The following is a 25422-nucleotide window of genomic DNA, read 5'->3' as shown; positions in this document are numbered from 1 at the left end:
TTGCCAGATACTTTCTATTTGAACAAGGACTTTCCTTGCCCTTGCAATGGGGATAACTGTTTTGCATTCTTATCCTAGTATTATTTCTGTGTGTTTTGTTAACTTTATTCTGATTATGATACTTAAGGATTTGTGGTATTGGGTTCAAGCGCTTTGTTAGATACTGATTGTTTATTCTTTGTCACAATTTGCATTTTGCACTGACTTCTTACACCAAACCTTATGGTTATGCAGAGGAAAGGCTTGGTGTGGTGTGTTTAAGCAGGTATACAAAAGATGCTGGCTGAAATGATCCAGTCCTATTATCATGTGCAGTTAGGTTGCCATGCAATGTCAGTTTAAAATATGTTATTAAATTGCTAAATAATGCATATTGAAACTGCCCAGCTAAAATGTTTAGTAGCAGTCCCCTCATAAGAGGTAGTCTTTCCTGTTTAATTCAAATAGATTGTTCCTGTCTTTAGGCAAAGGATGACCACTGTGCTTCAAAACTTCTTTCATTTTTTCTCATAGACTTCACTCATAGCTACCTTTTGATAGCAGTATTCATGGCTGGCCAGAAATGGGCATTTTAGGCTCTCCTTACACTTCTCAATGCAGAGGGGGCTCTGTACTAAGCTTAGGACTTCTGATCTCATGGTGTTCAGTATTGTGACAAGATGTCCTTCATATAGAATATGCATCTCTATCCCCCGTAGGATTTTTTTTTCTTTGAGATACTTGTGCCTAGTCTAACACATCCATCTAGACTTACTCTCTAAAGCTGCAAAGTTAGATCATTTTGTGCATCTTAACACATTTTAAAACAGTATTCTGTTTCCAGAAAGTTCCCTATTTTTAGGATTTCTCCTGAAATGTCTGATGTAAGCAGCTCTTTACTGAACTCACTTTTCACATTTAAAAAGTAGTTTTACAATTTAGCAATTCTGAAGTCAGATCATTTTGGTAGGATTTTGCAGCAGGATATAGTTAATATGATTTCCAGTGGTTGAATAGTTGAACACAATAAAGCAATTGCAAAGACCTGTTTTCAATGTGAACATAGTTCTGTTTCAGTGGGTGATTTAGAAGCATTCACAACCGGTCAGTTACGTTGAAAAAACATCTATGACCTACAGCAATTGATAATATATAGAATCTGGCTCATTTGATTCCTAGTCACTGGGCATGTCTACATGTGCATTAATGCTCTGTTGCTACTGCACATTAAGTTTAGTATCTCTAGTATGAGGTACTAACTAAATGCACAGTAGTGGTGTTACTGCACAGTAGCAATGGTGCACTGTCTTTTCATGACACTTAACGTACAGTAGAGTAATTCTACTGTGCATTAGTATGGTTTTTGCTGTGATGCACTAATGCACAGTAGAATTAGTCTACTGTGTATTAAGCATCTTATGTAGATGTACCCATTAGGTACTACATCTCAAGCAGTTTTCTAAGTGAATCACTTAACTGTAATGAATTTGAGATTTAGTTTTTTAGACCAAACCTGGTCACCCACATATAATCACACTATTGTATAGCCATGACCTTTACAGTTGTTTTTAAAAAGTTACTACCATTTTTTTTTTGCTTTATAGTATAACCTCATAAATCTGGCATGCTCAGGACCGAGCACACGCCAGAAATCTGAAAACTCTGGATTTTTGAAACTGGAGCAATGGCTCGTCCCAGAGCAAGGGTGGAGGGGTGGGAAGGTGGGGTGAGGTGAGGGATGGCAGCTGGTCCTGGAGCAGCGGCCACATGCGGAGCAGTGACTCAGGGTGGTGGATGGCAGTGGCAGCCGTTGTGTGCAAGCTTCCCCCTCCACTTCTTTGGGACTTGAGTGAAATCTGTCTTTTCACAGACATGTGAACTTCACATGTGACTTCTAGATATACTACTTACATAAACCACACTGAGTTTTAACACTGGGTGGTCACTTATATTTTATATCTTATGACTGGAGTATTCAGCTCCCGTATCTATTTTGAAATTCACTTCTTTTGCACATATCTCCACTTTCACAAACTCATCCTTGCTTTGTAAATTTATTAAGCTAGTCAAAAAACTGTTTCTACATCATTATCACTGTATGCTCCAAGTGTTTGTTTCTAATCTATTTTCTTTTTAGAGAATCACACCTCTGAAAAAGTGGCAGCTCTTATTACAGGCATAAAACCACTACCCTTGTGCTTGAACCTTCACATTATCTTGCAAGCAGACCTACTCTCTGCTATTTATTTATCCTGGTCTTTAGGCTGTAATAGTCATTGTTAATCAGATCAACATAAATTACTTTAGTAATTGTTAAGCCTTATTTGTAAAGCACAGATTTCACTAGATCTGCAATATCTATTGCTCTTTTCAAAGTCAGGGTTTTTTTAAATAAAACCTTGCTTGACAATAGTTTGGTCTCTAATCAGTTCAACTGTTAACTGATGTATTTTTATATGTTTTAGATTTATGCTATTAGTCTGTAGCATAATGGCCAATCTCTCACATGACCAGGGTTCTTGTAAGGAAAATGTGTTTTTCTCATATGACATCCTTATGTGAACCAGGGGATTTTGGAAGTTGTTCAAGGATTTTGTCACATTCCTGCTCCCAGTAGAAAGTAACATGAGTTACCTTTTTCTCTGCCTCTGAAATGGGGCAAAATTTCATCCTCAGAGTCTTCTCTGTGATGCTATTTGCTGTGAGTGCTATGTGGAAGTGGTGAGACCACTTTCTTTGTTCTCTACCAATATTGAAGGATTTCCTCATTTTTGCTAATAACTTAATTTTTCTCTCTAATGCCTTATAATAAGTGTTCAACACTGGAGTACTCTTAGAAGAAAGACATTTTCTGGCTTTAGTCAGGGTATCAAACAATATTTCAGATACTTATGGCCCTCTTATGTAACAACAATTGGTTATTATTGAATCCAGTGATGTAAAGCTATATTACAATTCTTAATCTAAGGTAAAAATTTCAGTCATTGGCAAAATCATTCAAGGAACAAATCTCACTTTTCCTGAAAGATGATCAGGGATCTGGGTTTTCCATTTCCCATGGAAAAACAGAGAAAAATATGGGTTTTCTCCTTAAGAAAAACATAGAATTCTCAGTTTAATGGATAAACCTGGAGATTTTGCAGTTTTGCAAAGAACTCTGTGCAGGCTACCAGAGTTCCAGCTTGCAAGGGGCTGGGAGCAGTTGGAGGAGGGTGATCAGGCAGGGGGCACAGGCAGCCTGGCAGCCTGGAGAGCAGCTCCTGCAGGTAAGTCTGGTCAGGGAGCAGGGAGGGCAGGAATTGAAGCCGTCATATGGAGGGAAGGAGTTGGGAAGGTCAAGGCTGGGGCTGGGACTGGGGCTGCTGCCCAGCTGGGTGGTGAATAGGGCTTGGGGTCCGAGGCCAAAACACGTGGCCTCAGGGCACTGGCAGGGGGTGGGTCAGGGCCATGAGTGGCTCACCTGGGGGGGTGCAGCTTGCTCCCCACCACTGTGTCCATTCCTGGAGGAGCATGGGGGCATGTGCCCCCCAAATTTGTGTCCAGGGCGGGTTGCCCATTATGGGTTTAAGCTCCCCACCCGGCTGCCCTCCCTCAGGGCCTCTGCAGCCCAGTGGTAGGACATAGTGCAGCAGGGCAGAGTGGGCTGGGCTTGGAAGCTCCTTGCTGCTGCAAGCCCCATGTCACCCTGGTGAGGTGCTCTGTGCCTGGCTGGCAGCAGCAGGAGTGGTGGCATGGGGTTGTGCCCCTTGCTGCTGTGGGGCAGTTAGGGGACATGTTGCCAGGGTAGTGCTTGCAGCAGCAAAGAGCTTCCTCACCTGGCCCTGCTTTGTCCAGTCACACCAGGTCCTGCCTGGGGCTGTGGAGGCCCTAGGGGAGGGCAGCAGGGTGTTGAGCCTGAGCCCATAGCAGGCAGCCGACCCCCACATCTGCCCCTGCCCCATGCACAGATCTGGGGGGCACAGGTCTCCTTTGCTCCCCCAGGAGCGCATGCAATGGTGGGGAGCTGCCTCCTTCTCCCCCAAGCCTGCAAAGGACAGTCTGTACCACCCTGCCATGGGCTCTGCTCTGGCTGTGCTGCCCATGAGGGTGGTGGAGCTGGGCTTTGCACTCTGCTCCACTGCAGGAGTCACCACTTCCCATGGGCAGCAGCTGGGGCTCGGGTGCTTCTGTGGGGGACAGGAGGCTGTGGACCTGGGCCCCTTGCCCTGGCAGCTGGGGCCTTCTCCAGCAGGGCTGGGGTCCGGGGGGTTGTGAGTGAGGGCAGGGGGCACCAGCATGGCTGGGGGGCTGTGGTTGGGGAGTGAGGGGCACCAGCAGGGCTGGGGGTTGGAGCTTGGGAGTGAGGGGGCCTGGACCTGCATTCTGTGAGCTAAGGGGGCAGTGGAAGCTCTGATTTCCCATGATATAAAAACCCAAAATCAAATACCAACATTAATAGGTAGTTAGAATTTATTTTATTATAGTGTTTGAGGCACTGATAGGCTTTCAAATTGCTTAAAAATTTCAATAAAACATTGTGTTCAATTGATACATACACACAACACACACACATACATATAGTAGTGTTTCATTTTAATCGCAGATTTTGGGGTTTTTATCGGAGAATTTGCGGTTTTTTAATCACAGAATACCAGGATCCCTGAAGATGGTTAATGTTTGTATTATGATGAATATAGGTTTTTGAATATGAACTCTAAGCAGCAGACATGCACTATGGTGTCTGGGCCCAAGGAAAGATACCCTTAACACAGAAACTTCAACTTCTCCAAGTAGCCACATAGCTCCTGTTTTGAATTTGAGAAAGCACCGATGAGTTATTGAGGTAACTCAACTGCATGAAGATGCCACTATATATACTTTTTAGTGCAGGACAAATGACATCTGCCATCACAGTACTCCATTGTGATAAATGCTTTGTGGCACATAGGTGGCTCAGATTACAAGTAGGGTTATGTTTTGAGAAGTCTGAAGGAGACAAATTGTCTCTGCTGAATTACCAGATTCTGGAATAGCAGCGAGCAGCAGGAGGAAGAGCAAACAAGAGTGCAACCTATGAATGGGCTAATGGTCTGAAGGTAGGAAGAGTGGATTAGGAGGGAATATAGAAATGAAATGGGAAGTGTGTTTAAAAATTACATCTGGCCAAATTAAAAAGAGAAGGGGAAGAAGATTTTGGTCTGAATCTAAATTTACTTTCAGCTGATTGCTACAGAAAGGCACAAAGTAGGTCCCAGAAATCAGGAAAACAAAACTCAAGCATAATAATATACAAAAACTAACGCTGCATTTTCAGTCTTCTCAAAAAACACATAGTATTTAGGTTTGATTAGCATTATTCTGATGTGTCATGTTAAAATGAAGCCAGTTCTTTTTATCCCAACTGCTTGTGTCCAGCTCTGACTGTGACCAGAAAACTTCCTAAGCTAGTTCCAGTTGGCATTGCCATACGTCACATAGAACAGCAAGCTCATCACATGTCATGAGTCCTTTCAACTGTTGATCCATTGCATCAGCTTATTCAGCTCTTTCTGCAGGAACTATTTATTCCCTCAGTGACTGCTGTCTGTAAATGGGATGTTAATGAAATAAACTGAAAGGGAATTTAGGCTATTTAAAATGTGAACTGCATTTAGGGAACAAAAACCTCCACCTAGCTACATAGAAAATAGACCATAATGTGGCTAGTATTAATATTTCAAGATGGAGTACTGGTGTGAGAGTTAGAACAAGTCTGCTAAGCTTCTACTGTTTTGGTTGCAACTCCAGACATTGTACCAGATTACAAAACTGGCCTCTTGAATGAGAATAGGATTGAATTAAAATGAGAAACGTATCACTGATAGCCTCAAAATGGAGAAATTAAAAAAAATAGGGCTGAAAGAAAGACTGTCATTCTTCGGCTGCTAGACTATGACTCTTAAATCATCTCGTCTATCTTCTCACTGTTCAGGAATGTAATGTATAAGAACATAGTTAGAGCATTAATTTATAGACTTCTGAGGCATGATGCTAGTATTCTTAGGTGATCCATATGTCACATATGACTGACTAGTTTGAGAATGATGAGCCACTGTGAAATTATTGCTCTGCAAATGTCTATCAGTACATCAGCACCTGGTAAATCTGATGAAATTTTTCACCTGGCTGGTGTCCTGCCATTTCTGGGAATAGAATTTATTTTCCCAGCTTGGTTCATGTAATTCAATACAACTATATATTGTACTTTCCAGAAATATAGCATAAAGAACTTTTCTGCAGAACAACCTCATTAGTAGTGAGATACAGTAGGCTAACTGGGGGGGAGGGGGAGAGGGGGAGAGGGGCACTTATCTCCAGTGCCAAGTTAGGAGGGGTGCTGAAATTCCTGTGGAGTCCATGCCGTGGCAATACACCCATGCTGGGAACTCCAGAGTAGTCCAAGGCTTCTGCTGCTACTGCTGCTGCTTCAAAAGCAACAGCTGGGGTGGGCAGAGCACGCAGCAGTGGCAGCAGCAGCTAGCTCACTTGGGGACTGCTTAGGAGTTTTGAGCATTGACTAGACTGCTGTGCCTTCCTTGCCTTCACTCTCAGAACCTGTGCCCCCTCTCCCACTCTCCTGCAGGGTTTGTCCCAGGTTCCAACTCTGCTTGTTATGGTACTGGTGAAGGGCATGCTATTTCATGGATTTCATAGATTTCATAGACATTAGGGCTGGAAGGGACCTCGTGAGATCATTGGGTCAAGTCCCCTGCCCAAGGGGCAGGAAGTCAGCTGGGGTCAGATGACCCCAGAAAGATAATCATCCAAATGCTTCTTGAATGTGTTCAGAGTAGATGCTTGCACCACTTCTGGAGAAAGTCTATTCCAGACTCTGGAGACTCAGACAGTAAAGAAGTTTTTCCTTATGTCCAGTTTAAAAAGGTCTTCCAGCATCTTGTGACCATTAGACTTTGTCTTCCCTTGGGTTGCCCTGGTCAACAGATGTTCTCCCAGATCCTGATGTATACCCCTGATATATTTATAGGCTGTCATCAAGTTCCCCTTGAACCTACGCTTTTCCAAGCTGAAGAGTCCCATGCCTTTCAGCCCCTCCTCAAAAGGCCTGCTCTCTTGACCTCTGATTGTGTGCATGGCTCTCCTCTGGACTCTCTCAAGCTTCTCCATGTCCTTCCTAAAGCATGGAGGCCAGAACTGGATGCAGTACTCCAGCTGTGGCCTCACCAAGGGTGAATAAAGTGGGAGGATGACATCTTGGGTCTTGTTAGAGATTTTCCCTGCGCAATCACATTGGTGGCTCATAATCATCTTGTGGTCAATCATGACCCCCAAGTCTGTATCAGTTGTAGTGCTAATGTGTGTAGCACCATTGAGGCTATAGGTATGATGTGGGTTCTTTCTCCTGAGGTAGAGCACCTTGCATTTCTCTATGCTGAAAATCATCAGGCTTTGATCTGCTTGCTTTGTGAGCCTGTCCGAACCGGCCTGAATTCCCAGCCTAACCTCTAGTGTGACTGCACTTCCCCATAATTTGGTGTCATCTGCAAACTTAACCAGTCCACTTCTGACACCTGAATCCAGGTTGTTTATAAATATGTTAAAGCATACTGGTCCAAGTACTGAACGGGGTGCCTCTGGTCACCATGTGCCATGTTGGCTCAGTTCCATCAGCTATCATGCTTTGGGTACGACCACAGAGCCAGTTCCCCAGCCATCGGAACATAAGGTTGTTGAGACTGCAGTTCCTCAATTTTGTCATGAGGACATCATGGGAGACCAAATCAAAGGCTTTTTTGAAATCCAAGTAAATGACATCAGCCTCTCCTCTTCTGTCCAGGTGATGTGTCACCTGGTCATAGAAGGAGATGAAGTTAGGCAGGCACAACCTATCCATAATGAAACCATGTTGGCTGTCTCTCAGGATGATGCCTTCTGTTAGCCTATTCTTGATGGATTCTTTAATAATTTTTTCCATAATCTTTTCAGGGATTGAGGTCAAACTGATTGGCCTGTAGTTCCCTGGATCTTTCTTTCTTTCTTTCTTAAAGATAGGCAGAATAATTGGCCCTCTTCCAATCTTCAGAAACCTCTCCTGAGCACCATGAGTTCTCAAATATCCTTGCCATTAGTCACGCTATAATGTCAGCCAACTCTTTTAGCACTATTGGGTGCATTTCAGCAGGGCCCGCTGACATAGATGTCTAGTCTCTCAAGGTGTTACCTCACAAGGTCTTCACCAAATGTAGGCATGTGGTCACCTGTGCCCTTGTAATCCTGTGTCCTGTTGGGTAGGGTGATCCCCTAGGGATGGTGAAAAACTGACACAAAGTAATCATTAAGGAGATTAGTTTTTTCCTGGGTGTTGAATGTCAGCTGCCCCATTTGGTTCAGCCGGGGTCCAATGTTGCCCTTATTTCTCTTTCAACTTCCCATGTAAGTGAAGAAGGACTTTTTATTGTCCTAGATTCCTGTAGCCAGTTTGAACTGAGTTTTTTCCTTGGCTTTTCTGATCTGCTCCCTACAGGTACAGGCCAGTGATGCATAGTCCTCCTTAGAGGTTTTTCCCACCTTCCAACTCTTATAGGCTTCTCTTTTAAGTTTCAGGAGGTCCATGAACTCCCTGTTGAGCCAAGGGGGTCTCCCAGCCCTTTTACTAACTTTCCTATGGGCTGGGATGGATTTCCCTTGTGCTTTTAGGATTGCGTCCTTAAAGAGTGACCACTCATCTTGGACTCCCTTACCTGTCAGACTGTGATCTTTCAGGGCCTCAACAACTAACCTCCTGAGCTTATGAAAGTCAGCTTTCCTAAAGTTGAGGATTTGTGCATTGCTGACTGATTTGCCAGTTTTGCGATGGATAGAGAAAGTGATCAACTCATGATCACTGTCAGCAAGCTTCCTGTCAAACCTCAGGTTGCTCACTAGATCACCCACTTTGGCTAGGACCAGATCTAGCAGCACCTTGCCCCTTGTTGGCCTGTGGATGTCTTGAGCTGATAGAGCTTGTCAATGCAGGTGAGGAAGCTTTGCAACTGATCAGATTTAGCTGAATGCTCTTTCCATCAGATGTAAGGGTGGTTGAAATCATTCATGACAACCATGCACCAAGAGCGTGCAGCCTCTGTTAGTTCCCTAGAGAATTCATGGCCTAGCTCTTCCTCCTGGTTATGTAGTTTGTAATAGACTCCTACAGTAATATTCCCCTTCACCACGTTCTCTTCATATTCTAACCCAGAGTATTTCAAGTCACCCTCCTTGGGTGCCAATGTCAGCTATTATGGAAGTGTACTGCTCCTTGACACAGAGATCTACACCCCCACCCCTCCTCCCAACATGGTCCCTTCTGTACAAGGTATAGCCATCTATACCTGTGGTCCAGTAATAGATGGAGTCCCACCAGGTCTCCATTATCCCTATGAGATCATATTTGTTATTGCTTAGCAGAAGGGTCAATTCCTCCTGTTTGCTCCCCATGCTCCTGGCATTTGTGTACAAGCAGCTAAGCCTTCCTTCAGAAGCCCTAGGCTTCTTTGTGCATTTAGGAGACTCCCATCCTTAGGATGGTGTTGGAGTAAGTTCAATTGCAATTCCTGACCTGCTGATTTATGTGTTTGTCACTTCCTGGGCTTGCTCTGATGGTTGTCTACCCGTCCCCTGGCAATCTTAGTTTAAAGCTCTGTTGAGCAGGTCAGCCAATCCAGTCAAAAAAAGCTTCTTTCCCGTTGGGGTTGAGGTGGAGGCCATTTCTTCCTAACAGACCACTGCCTCTGTCTCTGAGGTGCGGACTATGATTGAAGAAGCCAAAGCCTTTGTGGTGGCACCAGTGCCTCAGTCTTCTGTTTACTTCATTGATACATCTCTCCTCCTGTGCCCATGACCTGTAACTGGGAGGATCGAGGAGAAAACCACCTGTTCCCCCAACCCTCTGAGCCCAGCCACCAGAGCCCTGTAGTCACTCATGATCTGGCTGGGATTGCTTCAAGCTGTGTTGTTTGTGCCCACATGGATGAGAAGCATGGGATAGTGGTCGGAGGGTTGGACAAGTTTAGGGATTTTCTCTCAGCTACATCCCTGGGAGGCAGCAGACCTCATGGGCTACAAAGTAGATTGGGCCCTCTATTCCCCTCAAGAGGGAGTGTCTCACAACAACCACTCTGCATCTCTTCCAATGTGTGGCTGCTGGCCGCCTTCTTTCCTCGCGTGCTGGAGCCAGCGACTCTGCTGGCTCTGCTGATGTTGTGAGGGGTTCGTATCTGTTGTGAAGTTCTAGGGGGTGGTGACTAGTGCAAGTTGCCTTGGGGCTAGAAATGACCTTTGTCCAAGCGACCCCCGGCTGGACTTCATGAGGACTTCTTTTGTCCACCCTTGTCCTGCTAGCCTTCCTTGTTCTTCCCTCCTCATTCTTCAGGCGAAGAGCCTGGTGGTAGGTCTTGATTTCCTCTTTGCCATCCCTGATAGCATGCAGCCTTTGCACAGCAGCCTGGAGGTCCCCTATCTGGCACTCCAGGGATTCTAATGTGAAGCACACCCCGCAAGGGGAGGGGTCTTTTCTCCTGATCTCATTTGCCTGTATTTGAGCCAGGCAGCCCCCACAGCCAAGAGCCAGGGCCTCCGTCTGGGTAGAGGCCTCAGTGGTAATGGAGCGGGGGAGGGGGAGGGATTTTTGGGGAGATGTACTCTCCATATTTCTAAACTGCAACACAAACACACCAGGAGCACTAAAGAAATGTGTAATAAGCAAGGTGAAGACATTTGTTTAGTAAAGACAGTATTTTTTTGCTTTTCTAGCTAGTTTCTAGAGTTACACAAAGCTCTCCTCTCTGATTAGCAGTTATGCTTGTTCTATAGACAAAACTCAGCTGACATCAGTGGCAGTTTGATACCTGACACAGTTATGTAACCAATTGGCAGTGTAGGCAGGCAAGGCTTTTTACATTGTTTTTAATAGCTGTTATGGTAAATAGCACATTTGAGAACAAAAAATTGTTGTAATGCTATCAGATCAACATGTTTGATGGAGTCCTATCATTTTAATGCTTCATTCTGTGTTCTTTCAATTCTAGATTCTTGAAGAAAATATGAAATTAGAGTGCAAATGTCATGGAGTATCTGGATCTTGTACTACGAAAACATGCTGGACAACCCTTCCTAAATTCCGGGAGCTGGGCTACATCCTTAAGGACAAATACAATGAAGCAGTTCAGGTTGAACCAGTGAGGGCAAGTCGAAACAAGCGTCCAACCTTCCTTAAAATAAAGAAGCCGTTGTCCTACCGCAAACCGATGGATACAGATTTAGTGTACATAGAAAAGTCTCCAAATTACTGTGAAGAAGACCCTGTCACTGGCAGTGTGGGAACACAGGGAAGAATGTGCAACAAAACAGCTCAGCAGTCCAATGGCTGTGATCTGATGTGTTGTGGTCGAGGCTACAACACTCACCAGTACTCAAGAGTATGGCAGTGTAACTGTAAATTTCATTGGTGCTGCTACGTTAAGTGTAATACATGCAGTGAAAGAACAGAAGTGTATACCTGTAAATGAAAGTGTGGCTGGGGAGGATGACTAGCTAGATCCCTGGGAATGAATACATTTGCACATGAGTTCAACATACCTACGCAAGACTGTAGCAAAAAAAACTTGCTCTCTTCCAGAACAAAAGATAACAAACAAATTCCTATCTTTTCCGCTTGTATTTCAGTGCTTATGTGGATACACATTTAAGACCTGTACAAATCAGCCAAAAAAGAACAAAAAATAAGCAAGTCACCTACCACACAGAACAAGAAACAAATCATCTCAAGTAATCTGCACTTCTAAAGCTTAATGCATTGACTGCTGTATGAAAGGAACTTGAGTCAAATGAAAAATCTCTAAGTTTGGAAACTGCTTTTGTTTAGAAAAAGATGGTTAAATATACAAGTATCTATAAATAAGGGGGCAGGGTAGGGTGGGAGAAATGAAACAAAACCTTAAAAATGGCCTTTGCACAGAATGGGGTGGACAATACCCCAGTGTGGATTGCTACTGAAGAGTGTGGAGTATGCAGATTTAGGTTTCTACAGTTTTGAAAAGCTTCTGCTGGTCTTGCCTATCTTTCCATTTCACACAGTTTGCTACAGCAAGTAGAACTGTTGATGGTTTTCCATAGACACTGGTTTATCTGCTTTCTTTTTTTTTGTGCTGCAGATTTTAGCACAGGGATTGGGACATCTGGGCAGAATAATAGCAATATTTAACAATTTATTCAGATAACTAATATTAATTTATTTAATTAAAGAAGAACTCTACCAACGTTTTTGGAACTATTCTGCAATTAAAGTAGATAGCTTGCTTTCTTTGTGGAATAATTTTGTAGATACGGCAAGGAAAAAACTGGAGCTGTATATATTATTCTTTACTTGGATATTTCTACTAGTTGGATTTGCAGGATATTTTCTGCAGTACTAGATGTTTAAGTACAAAGGCAGGCATCTTTTATATATTTTTTGCTGTTTGCTGCTAGTTGTCTGGAAACATCAACCTGGTAAAGATTATGATATCTTTACTAATACTCTTTTTTTCCAATTAAAAAGGAGCATAATGAAAATCCACTTTGGAATACATCAAAAATAAATATGAAACTCCAGACAAACTTCCACATTTTGGAAAATGAACCATAGGATAAGAGAGTATATTTTGTAAGAGACTATTTTTATATGAATATTTTATTTATACTATGTCTGCTTGTATAATTCTATAACCTGTAATTTTTCTCAGAACAGGCATTCAATTTGTAACTCTTAGGCTATTTAACAGAGAAAGGTTGATTAGTTTGTGGACTGAACAGCAGCAAGCTGGATACATTCAGCTGTGGTTAGTAGATGTGTCAAAAATGCAGAATGAACTCTCTCTCCGGATGTGTGTACAAACTGGCTTTTTTCTGTAGTTCAATCTGCAGAATATGCAAAACAAGAACAGGGTATGTTGCATCAGTTTTGTCACATGGCTTGAATTCATGATTGGTATTAACTGAATGCTCATTTATCCCATTGAGAAAAAAAAATCTGAATTAGCTTCCCACATGCGTCAGTCATTAAACTGTGGCATTATGACTAGCAAATGTGCTGTGTGTGCTGTCAGTTAAATCTCTATATTGTGTTACTGTCAAATTTGATTTTATCAGTGGAAGACTGTAGACTATGACTGTAAAAACTAACATGACACACATTGTCTGATTCTCACAGATAAGATACAAAGCTTACAATTTTGGCCAACAGTTTTTGGCATTTGCCTTGTTCTTTCCCCAAAAAGTCTTGAGTTATAAACCCAAACCACATGTAGTCAAACCTTAAACAACCTGTTTTTCCAAAGCCCCATTAAGGTCTCCTGTGTCCTCTGTTTGTTTCCTTTCTTAGTGCCTCCTGTTTCCCCAAACATTTGCAAGTAAATAAGTATTGCTCCCATTTAGAATCTTTCTGCTCCTACCTAAGCCTTTTGGGGGCTGACCAGACAGTTTTGCTTTCTATGGTGAGTTTCCTTGGGTAAGGAGCTGAGGCTGGGACTCTTAATTGCTATGGCATGTTCCACAGTTTGAGACAGGGCAACCTCTTCCATAGGTAAGAAGTGCAAGATCATACCCACTCCAGTAATTTGAGAGGGCAGACAAAAAGGGAAACCCACAAATTCACTAGTTATCCGTGTTCCTTAGTGACTCCCACTGAAAGCAATACATATTGGGATGAATAGAGAATAAGCAGATTAGCAGTGGGTCTGATCCATTTACTTAACTGGAGGTTTTGCTTTTGTTAGAACAGCAAGACTGGGACCCGTGCTGAGAAAAGGAAAAATGGAAGCAATACAGGCCCTTTTATGGGATTCTGGTCCAGTAATGTATTTTTTAGAAGTTGCCTCAATGTGGCCTGGTTTTTTTTTATCCCTCTCATTAAAAATAAAAAAATAAAAAAGGAAAACCCCCAAACCATGCAATACCTGCTCCTCACAAGGTACAATTATGACTGAATACATAGTGTTTCTTTCCAAACCTACTACTCACCACATAATATGCAGTTTTACAGTAGTTCAAATACCAGTGTGAGATATCAAAGTAAAAGTCAGATAAAATTAACACAGTTTACTTTCAAGCTTATGACTTGTCATTATTTAATTGTTTTAAAGTAGTATATTAAAAAATGAGTTTATACTTTTGGATTTCTAAATTCTGTGTACTAAAGCTCAATAATGAAACGAAAAACTCAATAAAACATGCAATGTGGAGGTTAATTACAATTGTACAATCTGGTTTAATAATGCACATCTCTGACATATTTGGTTGATTTTTTTCTTTAATAATATTCATTGGTTTTCCCTATCTGGATATGCACCACAGTTGTAAGTTTGTCATTCTTCACTGATTACTGCTACTTTATGAAGTGTTAATTTTGCAGTATGTTTTTTTTCAACCATAGGAAAGCATTCTGTAAAACTGCTGCTTCCTGTATATTTTGATGCATAGGTGATGCACAGTGTACAACTAGCACATTAACTCTTAAAAGTCAGATTTCTTTAAACAGTTTTACTCAATAATAAAGAACTGGATACACAATGAAAATCTATTTATTTTTATTGCAAACTAGAAAAGATGTTATCAATTCTTAAATGGTTTTCAAAAGTAATATTCTCATAAATTTAACATTTCCGTAAAAAATATGGGGACTTACACTGACCTACATTTGCAATATTTTTTGTGTTCCACATAATAAGGAATGATTTATTTTGGACGTGGAATCTCACAGTTGGGTTGCTGCATGTGAAAAGGACCATGCAACTTTAGGAAGGAGGGAAATGTCTTGCTGCAGCTTCCTAAAAGTGTTTGAAGATTTGACTGTGTCTTCCCAGATAAGAGAAATCTGGCTCATCTGAGTCCATCCTGGATCTGGAGTTAATTGGCCATGTATTTGAATGGCATAAAGAATAAATGGGAGAAAGAGAAAGATTTACGATTTTGTAGATATTTTTTACTCCAAACAGTTTGTTCTTTGTCTTAAGGAATAGAAGAGCTCTGTTTTTACTTGGTGAAGAACTGCACAATGAAAGTGAAATGCACACAGCTAAGAACAATGCAGCCCTCAATAGAAAATACATCTTTGTATCTCTGCTAAATGAGCGGAGTGTCAGATTGATGTTCACATTAATAACCTGGATATGTTCGTAAAGCAAACATACATTGAATATTTGAAAACAGGAGGAACATTAAGAAAAACGTTGGAACCAGCGTAATTTGTCTCAGCACTGTGTTTTACAACAATTCGTTTCACTATACTCTTTAAAATTGGATGCCTTTTTCAAAGGGGTTAAAAGGCTACCTGTAGCAATCCAGAGAAAACTGTAAAGGACTTTAATTGAAGTATTTCACTGGCCTTTTTAAAGGTGGTAACAATCCTGATCTCAGTCAGCTTGCATACTTGGTACAATACCAGCATACAACAAGAATCCATCAATGACTAAGTTTTCTTTGCCATGTTTGCACAAAACTAATGGAGACATGTCTTTCAACAGTAATAATTAAACTGAAAACCTCCTTTAAATGTATGCTTAATTGGCTCATTTGGCAAATGGCAAGATTGTTCTGAGCTTACTAAATTACGAGAAAAAGGAAAAAGTATGTATGAAGCATCTCATAATCTTAAGATTTAATGGCCTATTTTGGGAAATATAAAACTGCTTTAACCAAAACCACTTTGCAAAGCCTGTTATCATGGTTGCATTTAAAAATGGGGTAGGGTGTAGTTTCTGTCTGGATGGAAATTCAGCTTACATACCTCAGATAATATTTGCATATTTAAGTAATTATGGTAGACACATAAAGGACACCCAAATCAGTGAAATGACAAAACAGTGCATAGGTGTACTTGGTAGCTGTGTTGGTCTGAGACAAGAAGACATACAAAAAACAAGAACTCCTGGTTTCAAAAGGATACCTTTTATTGGATCAACCGGGAAATTGCAAGAAAATTGTCCTTTTCTGCAAGCTTCTGGGATCAAAGTTTTCCCAGTCAGGCTCTGATAAAAGTATAGATGGTACAAGATGGTAAAAAGTCCACACGGGCAGGAAATAAACTTCATTTTTTCACAGAAGGAGCTGAAGATGGAAGGCTGTCCCTCTGGGTCCATGAAAGTGTCTTGGTGAGCAGTGTTGAGTAGTTCTTTGAAGTGTAGATCAGGTAGACTTCATACACACAGAGTTGTATGCTCCTAATAAAATGAGCTGCACAACCACATACCCAAAAATCTATTGTTGCTAGGAGGACAAATCTGCTAAACGTATGTTTCCAAACTTGGCCAGAATTGGAATAGTCAGCTTCTACCCTACGTGTAAACTGTCAACTACTGGTTTTCCAGCATACTTCCAGGAAGTGCGAGCTGAGATGTGGCTTGTAATATTTAAGAAACTGCACCAGATATTTCCATTTCTCATACATTTTGACTTCTTGGCAGTGAATTAATCTACATAATTTTCCTAAATACTAAAACACTCTTCCTTACTATAGGAGTGCCTCAAGCAGCTTTCCAAATGTGCAATGTCCCAATGAGCCACCAGGAATATCTTCTTCCAGGCGAAACTATAACATTAATTCATCAAGTTCTCTTTAAAGCCATATAATCTAACCATGAACAAAATGCAGAGAATTTTAACTCTGAGAACAAATGTTAATGATATGTAACGAAGCTAATAAATGAAGAAGTATAATCTGAATCTACAATTTTTTTTTGCATAGGAGCCAGAGGCATAGCAGAGATGATGTCTCTGCAGCTGTAGGAATGCCCCAGCTCTTGTGTATTCACGGATTAGGTCAAGGCAAGGGGAATGTACATGATAACTATCTCCTTAATTACTGAAGCACATGCAAGTTACCTCTAAGATACACCGGATGTGAACTTTCAGGCATCTACAAACTATTTGTATCTCACAGAGAAATCATACTCATCTGTTTAAGTATGGCTACAGTGTAGACTGATATTCATCTTACATATCACCTCTGAGGGTTGTATTTTTGTCAGCCACTATTACCCTTGGTAGGAAAAAAAATAATTGAAAATTTGTCTTTTTGCCCCTGAAAGAAGAGTGGTTTTCACCAATATAAGAGAAAACAGTGGTATCTTTGTGTGTGTGTGCAAACGTGAGAGAGAAAGGAGCAAAATTTACTTGTGAGCACCTTTGTGTTTACACATGGATTTAAAATGAATAAAAAGTAGGGGTGGTTTATACCTCCCACACCAACTCATCTCATTTCCTCCTGTCACATTAAGTACAGCCTTAGAAACCACTCCATAGTTCCTGGTTAATTTCAGTGGCCACAGACACAAAAACAATTACAAATGTGCCAAATGGTCCAAATAGCTAGGTGTTTTTCACAAGGTATATATGCATGTGCTTTGGGATTGATACATTGTGTACAGCTCCCTATCATCAAAATTCTTCAGTATCAAATTTCACTTGCATTTGCAATCAGTGGACCAGCTCTGGTGTTTTTTAAATTTTGATACACAAGGAAAATTGTAGATGCTTGCAAATGACCAAACCTCCTGATGCCATAGGCTGATCCAGCCTTTCTCACCCCACCAGGGTGGGCAGACCACTGCCATGGTAGCAGCAGTCAGAGACTTTTTTTAACTCTCTGAATTAGGTAAGAATCTCCCTCCCACACAGCACTCGCTCCTTTCCCTTCTCTACTCAGTGGCACCTCCCTCCCCCTTTCATGCCCCCCTTACCTTCTCTGTTTATGCCTCTGGGCTCAGGAATGGGAGACCCCCCCTTCCACTGCTGTGGAACCTGCCTCTCCTGCTCCACTCCACTCAGGGCTGCTGGGAGCTACTGCTTGGGGAGCCAGGATCAACCTGGGACACAGCAGGCAGGTTTCCCCACTCTACCCCAGGCTGGTGGGGACCACCCAGCAGGACTGGTCATGAGGGGAAACCTGCCCACTGCCACTGCTGCTCCTTCCCCCAACTGAGTCTGGCTCCTCTCTAGTTGGAGCAGGATAGGAGCAGCTCTGGAGCTCTCTCCACCCCTGGCTCAATTGAGGACAGTGGCAGCAGTAGGCAAGGGAGGAAGGGATTAGAGGTAAGGGATGGGGAGGTAGTGCTGAGCATGATGGGGAAATGGCGAGGGGAAATTCCGATTTGGGGACTTTAAAAAAGTCCCTGGCTGCTGCTCCCATGTCATGACTCCAAAAGTGGGGGGAAGGAGTGTTGAGCCAGTCACTGAACCCCCTGCCCCTGCCATCTGGCCAGTTGCACATGATATATGGTAGTGAAAAATATGGAGGAATAGTGCCAAATTCTGACCTGGACGATGCACAAGTGTAAATGCACTGGATGGTGTGACTAATAAGATCTGGTGAACTCATGCACTCATTGCTCATGCCTCTTTTTTCACATATTTATTCATTTCCTGATGGCTAGTTCTAAATACACTTGTCAACAGTCATCGTTAAAGTACCATGTTATTTAATTACCGTATTTTTCAGACCATAAGACGCACTTTTTTCCCCCCAAAAGTGGGGGGAAAACGAGGGTGCATCTTATGGTCTGAAGGTGTGTGTCCCGGGGAGACGGGGCGGAGCTTGCCCGCGGAGGCGGCAGAGCCCGAGCGGGACACCCACCACTTGTTTATGCCGTGTCCCGGGGAGACGGGGCGGAGCTTGCCCGCGGAGGTGGCGGAGCCCGAGCGGGACATCCAACACTTGTTTACACCGGAAGCCGGCGCCCGTGCCAGTGGCCGGGAGCCGGCAATAAAAATGGCCGGCCACCGGCACACATAGTCTCTCCTGCCATAAAAACTGGGTGCGTCTTATGGTCAGGTGCGTCTTATGGTCCGAAAAATACGGTATATTACACTAGTAAGAATTTGAAAATAGACATCCCTTCCTGCAACATTTATACCATTTCTCCCTTTCTTTTGTGTTGTTATTTATGTAGAGCAGTAGGTGTTCACAGCAAAATGTTCACAGCAGCCTGCAGCCCAGGGAGCTAGGAAGGGACCTGGGAGCCATGAAGATCTTATATGATATATTAAAGCAAACTTCGTTGCATTGATTTCTTTGAGTGCTCTGTAGTGCAACTTTAAAATCTCATGCATGTAATGTGTTCTCAGAAGCGTAGCATGGAAATCTCTAAGGTAATAGTGTTAGGATCTCACAGAAAGAAGCCAGAAATAACTTCAGTAAATTAGAGGGGTGTCAGTAGGAGCTTTGCTTAGGAGAGGCAGGCCAGCAAGCAATGAGCGTTAGACATATACTGCTGTTCGTGGGAGTATACTGGTATCTTGACTGCACTGATTCTCTGTACAGCTTAGTGGAGGACTGTCCAAATGGTGGCCTGTGGGGCATAATGAAATTAAAAGACGATTTCACTTGCCTATTTTTGCCGTCTCAAAATGAACAATATTTGCAGGTTGTGTTGGGCTGGAGTTCTGTACCCAAGGGATACAAGACAGAGCTTGACACAGATCAGGGCTGTCCAGCTTCTAAGGGGCTGGGTGTGTGTATGCACATTCATGTGCTCCCCAGGCCACATAGGTGCACCCCCTGACCGTGCTGCAGATCCCAGGGACATGCATGCAGGCATACCACCTCTCCCTGCCCTGCTGTGCTTGACTGTACTGTATGAGGATCCTCTCCCTCCCCACTCTTCCAGTGCACCCCTGTCCTGCCCCTGCACTGCTCTGTCTCACCTAGGAGGCAGGGCAGGACACAAAAGCTGGAGAAGGGAAGAGAAACTTGGAGCAATAGGGAGAGTGGTGGCCAGGTGGGAGTCCAGGGCTGCAAACTGACCCTACAAGTGCCATACATGGCCCATGGACCACTGGTTGGACAGGCCTGACACAGATGACAAAGTCTGAACATACTGGAAAACACTTCTGGCTGTTAACAGCTCTTAGTCCATTGTACCACATTAGGACTAAGTCTTCTTTCTGAGTTGCTGCCCAGCTGCTGCCTGCATGCCTCTTTGCTGGGCAAGGGCAAAGGCAAGGGCAAAGGCAGACAAGCTCCACGCCTCATAACAACCACCCACGCCTCGAGGCTTCCTCCGTACCACCCCTGGGCACCTCTTTCCCTTTTTGGGGGTCGGGATGGGGCTGCTGCTGCTTGCCCACTGCCTTGTGCTTCTGCCCAGCTCCTGCTTTTCCTCAGCTACTCCCTCCCTCTGCCCTCCTCGCTGCCCCAGGCTCCCAGCACTCTCCCAGGGGGAGCTCAGTAGAAACAGCCCTGGCCCCTGACTTTTTTGCAGTTCTGGAAGTTGGGGTCATCCTGACATGGTCAGTAAACAAATGCTAAGGTTTAACAAAGACATTTCTCTGAAGACACAAATGTTCTCTCTCTTACAGTTTTCAAGCTATTCACATTTAAAGAGTGTTATGGACAGACAGACACAGACAGATGGACTAAGCCCTTTCTATATACAGATGTTCAGACTTAAAAGCACTGTTTTTTAAAGAAGTCCTCTGAAGATCAGCTCTCCTTTTATGTATTACCTAACATGCCGATAACTGAGATCATAGAATACTCATACTTTACAAAGACTTCACCAAAACCTGATAGATAATAATTAATAAATGTAATCTTCATTAAGCATTTGTGAGGGGAAGCCATACAACCTTGACATCTGATTTTGTCTAGTCTAAATTCCCCTTTCAATACATCTTCAACAATATCTTTAGACCAGGACAAATAGGCCTATAAGTGATGAGGTCTGGGTACTAATTCCAGCATTGGCAGCAAGTGACTTTGGGTAAGCCAAAACCATGCACAATGGCTCCTGTTCTCCAAATATAATATGGGAACAATGCTGCTTGTCTACCTCACAAGCTTACTGTGAGACTACATCATTAAAGATCTGTAAAACTGTTAAGAACTCTTCAAAATGGAAGGCACGGTGGAAGTACTAAATTCTGTCACTTCTCTATTCACAAACTGCCCACTCTTCCCTGCTACCTCAAGAGGAGGATGTAAGGCATGTCTGCTCTAACACACAAATGGTGAGACTTGGAGAACAAGTAAAAAAATTGGATCAGAGCCTGTTGAAAAGTTAGAAAGGCAATTTATCTGCTTCTGTCTCCCTCTTTGTACTGAATTTGGGTACCGGTCAGAATATTTCAACGCTTGCCCATCTCTAATTGGAAGCCTCATGAACTGAATTCAGATTAAACACTGAAGAGAAAAACTTCTCAGGATATACATTGTGTTTATTTAGGCCAGACCAGTTTGCATGAAAGTACAAAATCAATCAAAGCCTAAAAGGAAGCTGGCAAACAGTCAGGGCCTCAGCAGATCTTCACTTCCTCCATGAGAAAACCGGTGGCAAGCAGCTGAGAAATTCTTCACATTTATAGCATAACATCAGTTTATAATAACAAGATGTGTAAAGGTGATACATTGACCTTAATTGATGACTACGGTACCAAAGTTGTCATTTTGATGACTTGTTTGGGCAGAAGGAGTGGTAGTAGCTGGGTGATAGATTGTTCTCTCTTTATTCAGCCACAATGACATCTGCTTTATTCACAGATCAGCCACCAGTTGCTACAACAACGCCAGTGTGCTTTAGAAAATGTTGTTGAGCTGCTGAGAGAATCTTGGCTACCCATTAGCAAAATGTTAACTATGCAAAACCAAATAGCGGTTGGTTTTGTTGTAGGAAAAAAGTCAATGCTTTGCAATAAGTAAGAATGTCAAAAAGAATTTACATTCAAAAAGTAGAGAAGAGGTTTAACCCATGATATCACTGGGTTTCAAAAATCTCCCTGGAATTCATTACTAAGACATTAGGTTTGAAGAAAAGAGAAAATAAATAATGAGATCTAAACAGAACGAACAAATACACTTTCCACTGAGCAGCTTGTTGTCTCCAGCATTTGGACATGACCACTACCCTCTACTTTTCCTGTGCATTGTTTTGGGTTTTACACAGAGGTCCTTTGCCAAAAGGGTTTTATTTTTTCTTCTGTCTCCATCTCTTTTAAATGAATGTGTCCATTTTCAAGTTGATGCCAGGTGTTTCTAAACCAAGTACTATATATGTATATCTTGTATGGATGTCAGATAAGGTCTCTTACTACCAGCTTCTATGGAAGGCAATAGAAACTTTCACTCCAAAGCATGCTTTGTAACGCCAGATATAGGAAAGCAATTATCTGGAAGAAGGAAACTTATTTCCTCAGCCAAAAAACACTGCTATGGCGTTTGAGAGGGACAGGGACTCCCTTATAGAAGGGTATATGATGCCTATACCCAGTGACACAGGAGCGATGCACAAAGAACAGAAAAAATGATTTAGTAACCAACTATATACATAATCCATGGAAAATTATTGGTTGATGTATCAATGGAAAATGTGCTCATACCTCTAATGTTGGCAAAAAATAGCCATTGTTAGAGAAAAGTAGAAAAGGACTTGAGCCAGAAAGTTTGAAGTTGAATTTCCCTAATAACAAGGGAGGTTTTGCTCATCTCCTCTTAACTGGGTTAAGGGACAGTCTGCACACCACTGCTAATGAAAATTCATGTGTGGTACCCAACTCCCTAAGGCCAGTGAAAAATGTCCTTCTTTAAAATAAATTAATTCATTATATTACCCGACAATTCCTATTATTTTCCACAAAATAAAATGATGCTATTTCCAATTCATTTTATCCTTTACACTTTCCAAGTGATTTATGAACTATTTTTCTCTTCTTATTTTTGGCTCCCAAGCAAGAGTTGAACCATTTTATACTATGTTCCTCTGAACATAATCTTTCCAAATATTCATACTTTTAAGGGACTAATAATGTAAGACACAATCTGCCATATTAATTCACCTCAAAGAGGGTTTTCATTCAGATTAAAGAAGTTTAACGTCTCATTTTTTGAAATGGCTCAACTTCTAAGCAACCAGTTTCAACACAGTCCTTATCTGTAAAAATCGTAAATATAACAGTATTTTTTAATAAGTATGTCACTGCAGCTTTGATACAGTAGACAAAATTCTGCCTTTCCATTCAGAGATCTTAGGCCAGGACACACTGGGGCTGAAATTTATTATTCCATGTGAAGGCAAGGAAAAGGGAAGGCAAAAATCTGACTGAAAGTGTAGCCAGGAACCACTGAAGTTCAGCTAGCCATAGAGATCCCACTTAATGGATAACATAAAAATTTTAATACCAAGGGTCAGGAATAGAATAAAATTTGGTGAGAATTAAAATATATATGAACAAAGGTATTAGCTGTGTTACTCTGAAGTTGAGCAGATGGCACTGCTGGGTGGTACCTTGGAGAATAGCTGGTTCAGAGGGTCTTAAGCTTTCATAGGCAACAACCTACTTTGTTAGATAGTATGAATGGTGATGAATGACACTATTAATTATTCAGTGCTATGGATAATATGAAAAATATTCATCATATTAAGCAATTTATTTAGGGCAACATTGTAACCACAACATTGTTTATATTTGTAAAACAACTATTCTTAGAAAATACTGAGAAGTCAATGGAATCTGGAGGCCATGTGGGATGAGCTACTGGGTGTTTAGGTAGCTTTTAGCTCTTTCCATGTATACAGTGAAGCCTGGAAATGGTCCACAAAGCTTGCCACGTTTAATCCAGAGATTTTTCAACTACGGTGTTGCAGCACCCTTGGACATTTGAGATCCTTTCAAGGAGTGATGCTGTCACACAGTGGGTGAATTTACATGAGATGCTGACTGCACAATAGCCTGATACTATTGTGCAATGGCTTCATGTGCCAAAAACCATGCCAAGATGCTACTGTGCAGTAGTATTAGGCTACTATGCAGTAGCGTCCCTTAAACAGCATTTGGCAGTGCTATTGCGCAGTAACTCTTGTTATACAAGTACAAAATAAATGCACAATAACTGCTATGCAGTAGTGCCCCGTGTAGATACTCCCAATGTTAGGTGCACAAACATGATTCCCAAGATAAACCCAGAAATTTCAAATAGGAATCTAGAGTGCTTCATGTTGATGACATGCTGATCTGTTGTGGGCTTTCTGAGTTCTTTGCAGTGGCAGTGCATAGGGGGTGCACAGGGGTGCATGCGCACCTCCTGAGAGCACCGGTGCACCCCCTGACCATCTGTGCTTGCTGCTTAGGCACTGGACGGGGGGCAAGTGGGAGTGCTGGTGCCCCCCCTGCAAGTGCTGGCTGGGGAGTGGAGTGCTGTTGAGCTCCCAGAAGTGACCACAACCACTTCCGGAAGCAGCTGCAGCGATCGGTCTCAGCGATCGGCCATCTCGTGATTGGCTGCAGGCCCCCACAGTCAGTGAGATTGGCCACAGGAAGACCCCTCCAGTCAGTGAGATCAGCTGTGGAGAGACACCCCCCCCGGTCGCTGACTGATTGCTGTAGGGGCACGTGCCCCCCTCAACTAAGGCAGCACCAGTTGCCCATGGTTCTTTGCAACGGAAGAGCTGATCTATTATTTTTCTCTAGCCAAAAAATAAGTGAAAGATAAGAACTGGGATTTCCTGAGGAGTCTCTTGAGTCTTAAAAGGTTGAGAACCACTGGTTTAATTTCTCTATCCGACCTGAAATTGAAAGGTCTTCCTGAGGTTTTAGATGATCTTGACTATTGATGTTAGCTCTATAACTGCATACACAGATAACCATGGATAGTAGCACAGCATTAATTATATTTTCAAAAGCTTAATGGAAGAAAAATATATAGGAATATATTTTCCTTTCTTGAAGCTTTAAGCATTATTTGAATTTTATAAGTTTATAGTATCAGTTTATGCTCTCACCAAGTATTACCCAGGTAGGTTGTACTGAAGCCTGAATGCCAGACTACCCTAACCCACTACCTCATCACAAATATAAGAGAAGATATAAGGCAAAGATCTAATAGAACAAGCAGCTTACTAGCCTGTTGCTATGCCTAGCACTTAAACATTTCTGGGTTCAGATCAATACTTCATTGGGCTCATCATAGTTTCCATTCGGGCAGTTAAAGTACAAGTAACATAGGCTTTGCTGCAACTGACAGTCTCTGCTCAATGAAAACACAGTAATGACACATCAAAGTTACTGCAGGGCAGGATTCAGGAATACTGGCAGACATAATAGAACAATTAAACTGTGGGCTAAATTCTGATCTCAGTTACACTAGTGTAAATCTCAAATAAATATTGACTTTAATGGAGCTTCTCTGGATTTACATCAGTGAGAACATAATATGGCCTATAGCTAGTGTTATCAGTGTTTCGCTTTCCAGACTAAATTCACTTATGTCTTAGAAAAGATACATAGAACAAAAGGCCAAGTCAAAGGGCTCTGTGTATCACAGGTACAGTAAGCAAAGAGAAGGCTGGTGTTTCCTAGCTTTGTTGTCATGGCTACAAATTGAAATCTCTTTCTTTTCCTAGAATACTGTATGAAATCTGGTAGGAGTCCAAAGAACACCTTTAAGAAGCCACTAGTGATCCAGAG

General features: G+C 42.3%; 1 protein-coding gene across 1 annotated transcript in view; it reads left to right on the top strand.

Annotated features, from left to right (window-relative positions):
- Positions 1-14795, top strand: part of WNT7A (Wnt family member 7A) — a 59725-nt gene extending 44930 nt beyond the window's left edge. Inside the window, exon 4 of the mRNA XM_090021625.1 lies at positions 11019-14795. Within this exon, the coding sequence (XP_089877751.1) occupies positions 11019-11498 (480 nt within the window). The 3' untranslated portion in view covers positions 11499-14795. The remainder of the gene's footprint in view (positions 1-11018) is intronic.
- Positions 14796-25422: the final 10627 nt, after the last annotated feature.

Source organism: Crocodylus siamensis, chromosome 11, assembly GCF_052110815.1.
Source record: "Crocodylus siamensis isolate JL-2025a chromosome 11, ASM5211081v1, whole genome shotgun sequence".
Classification (NCBI taxonomy): Eukaryota; Metazoa; Chordata; order Crocodylia; family Crocodylidae; genus Crocodylus; species Crocodylus siamensis.
Note: the sequence above shows the minus strand (reverse complement) of the source record. Positions and strands in the feature narration are given on the sequence as shown.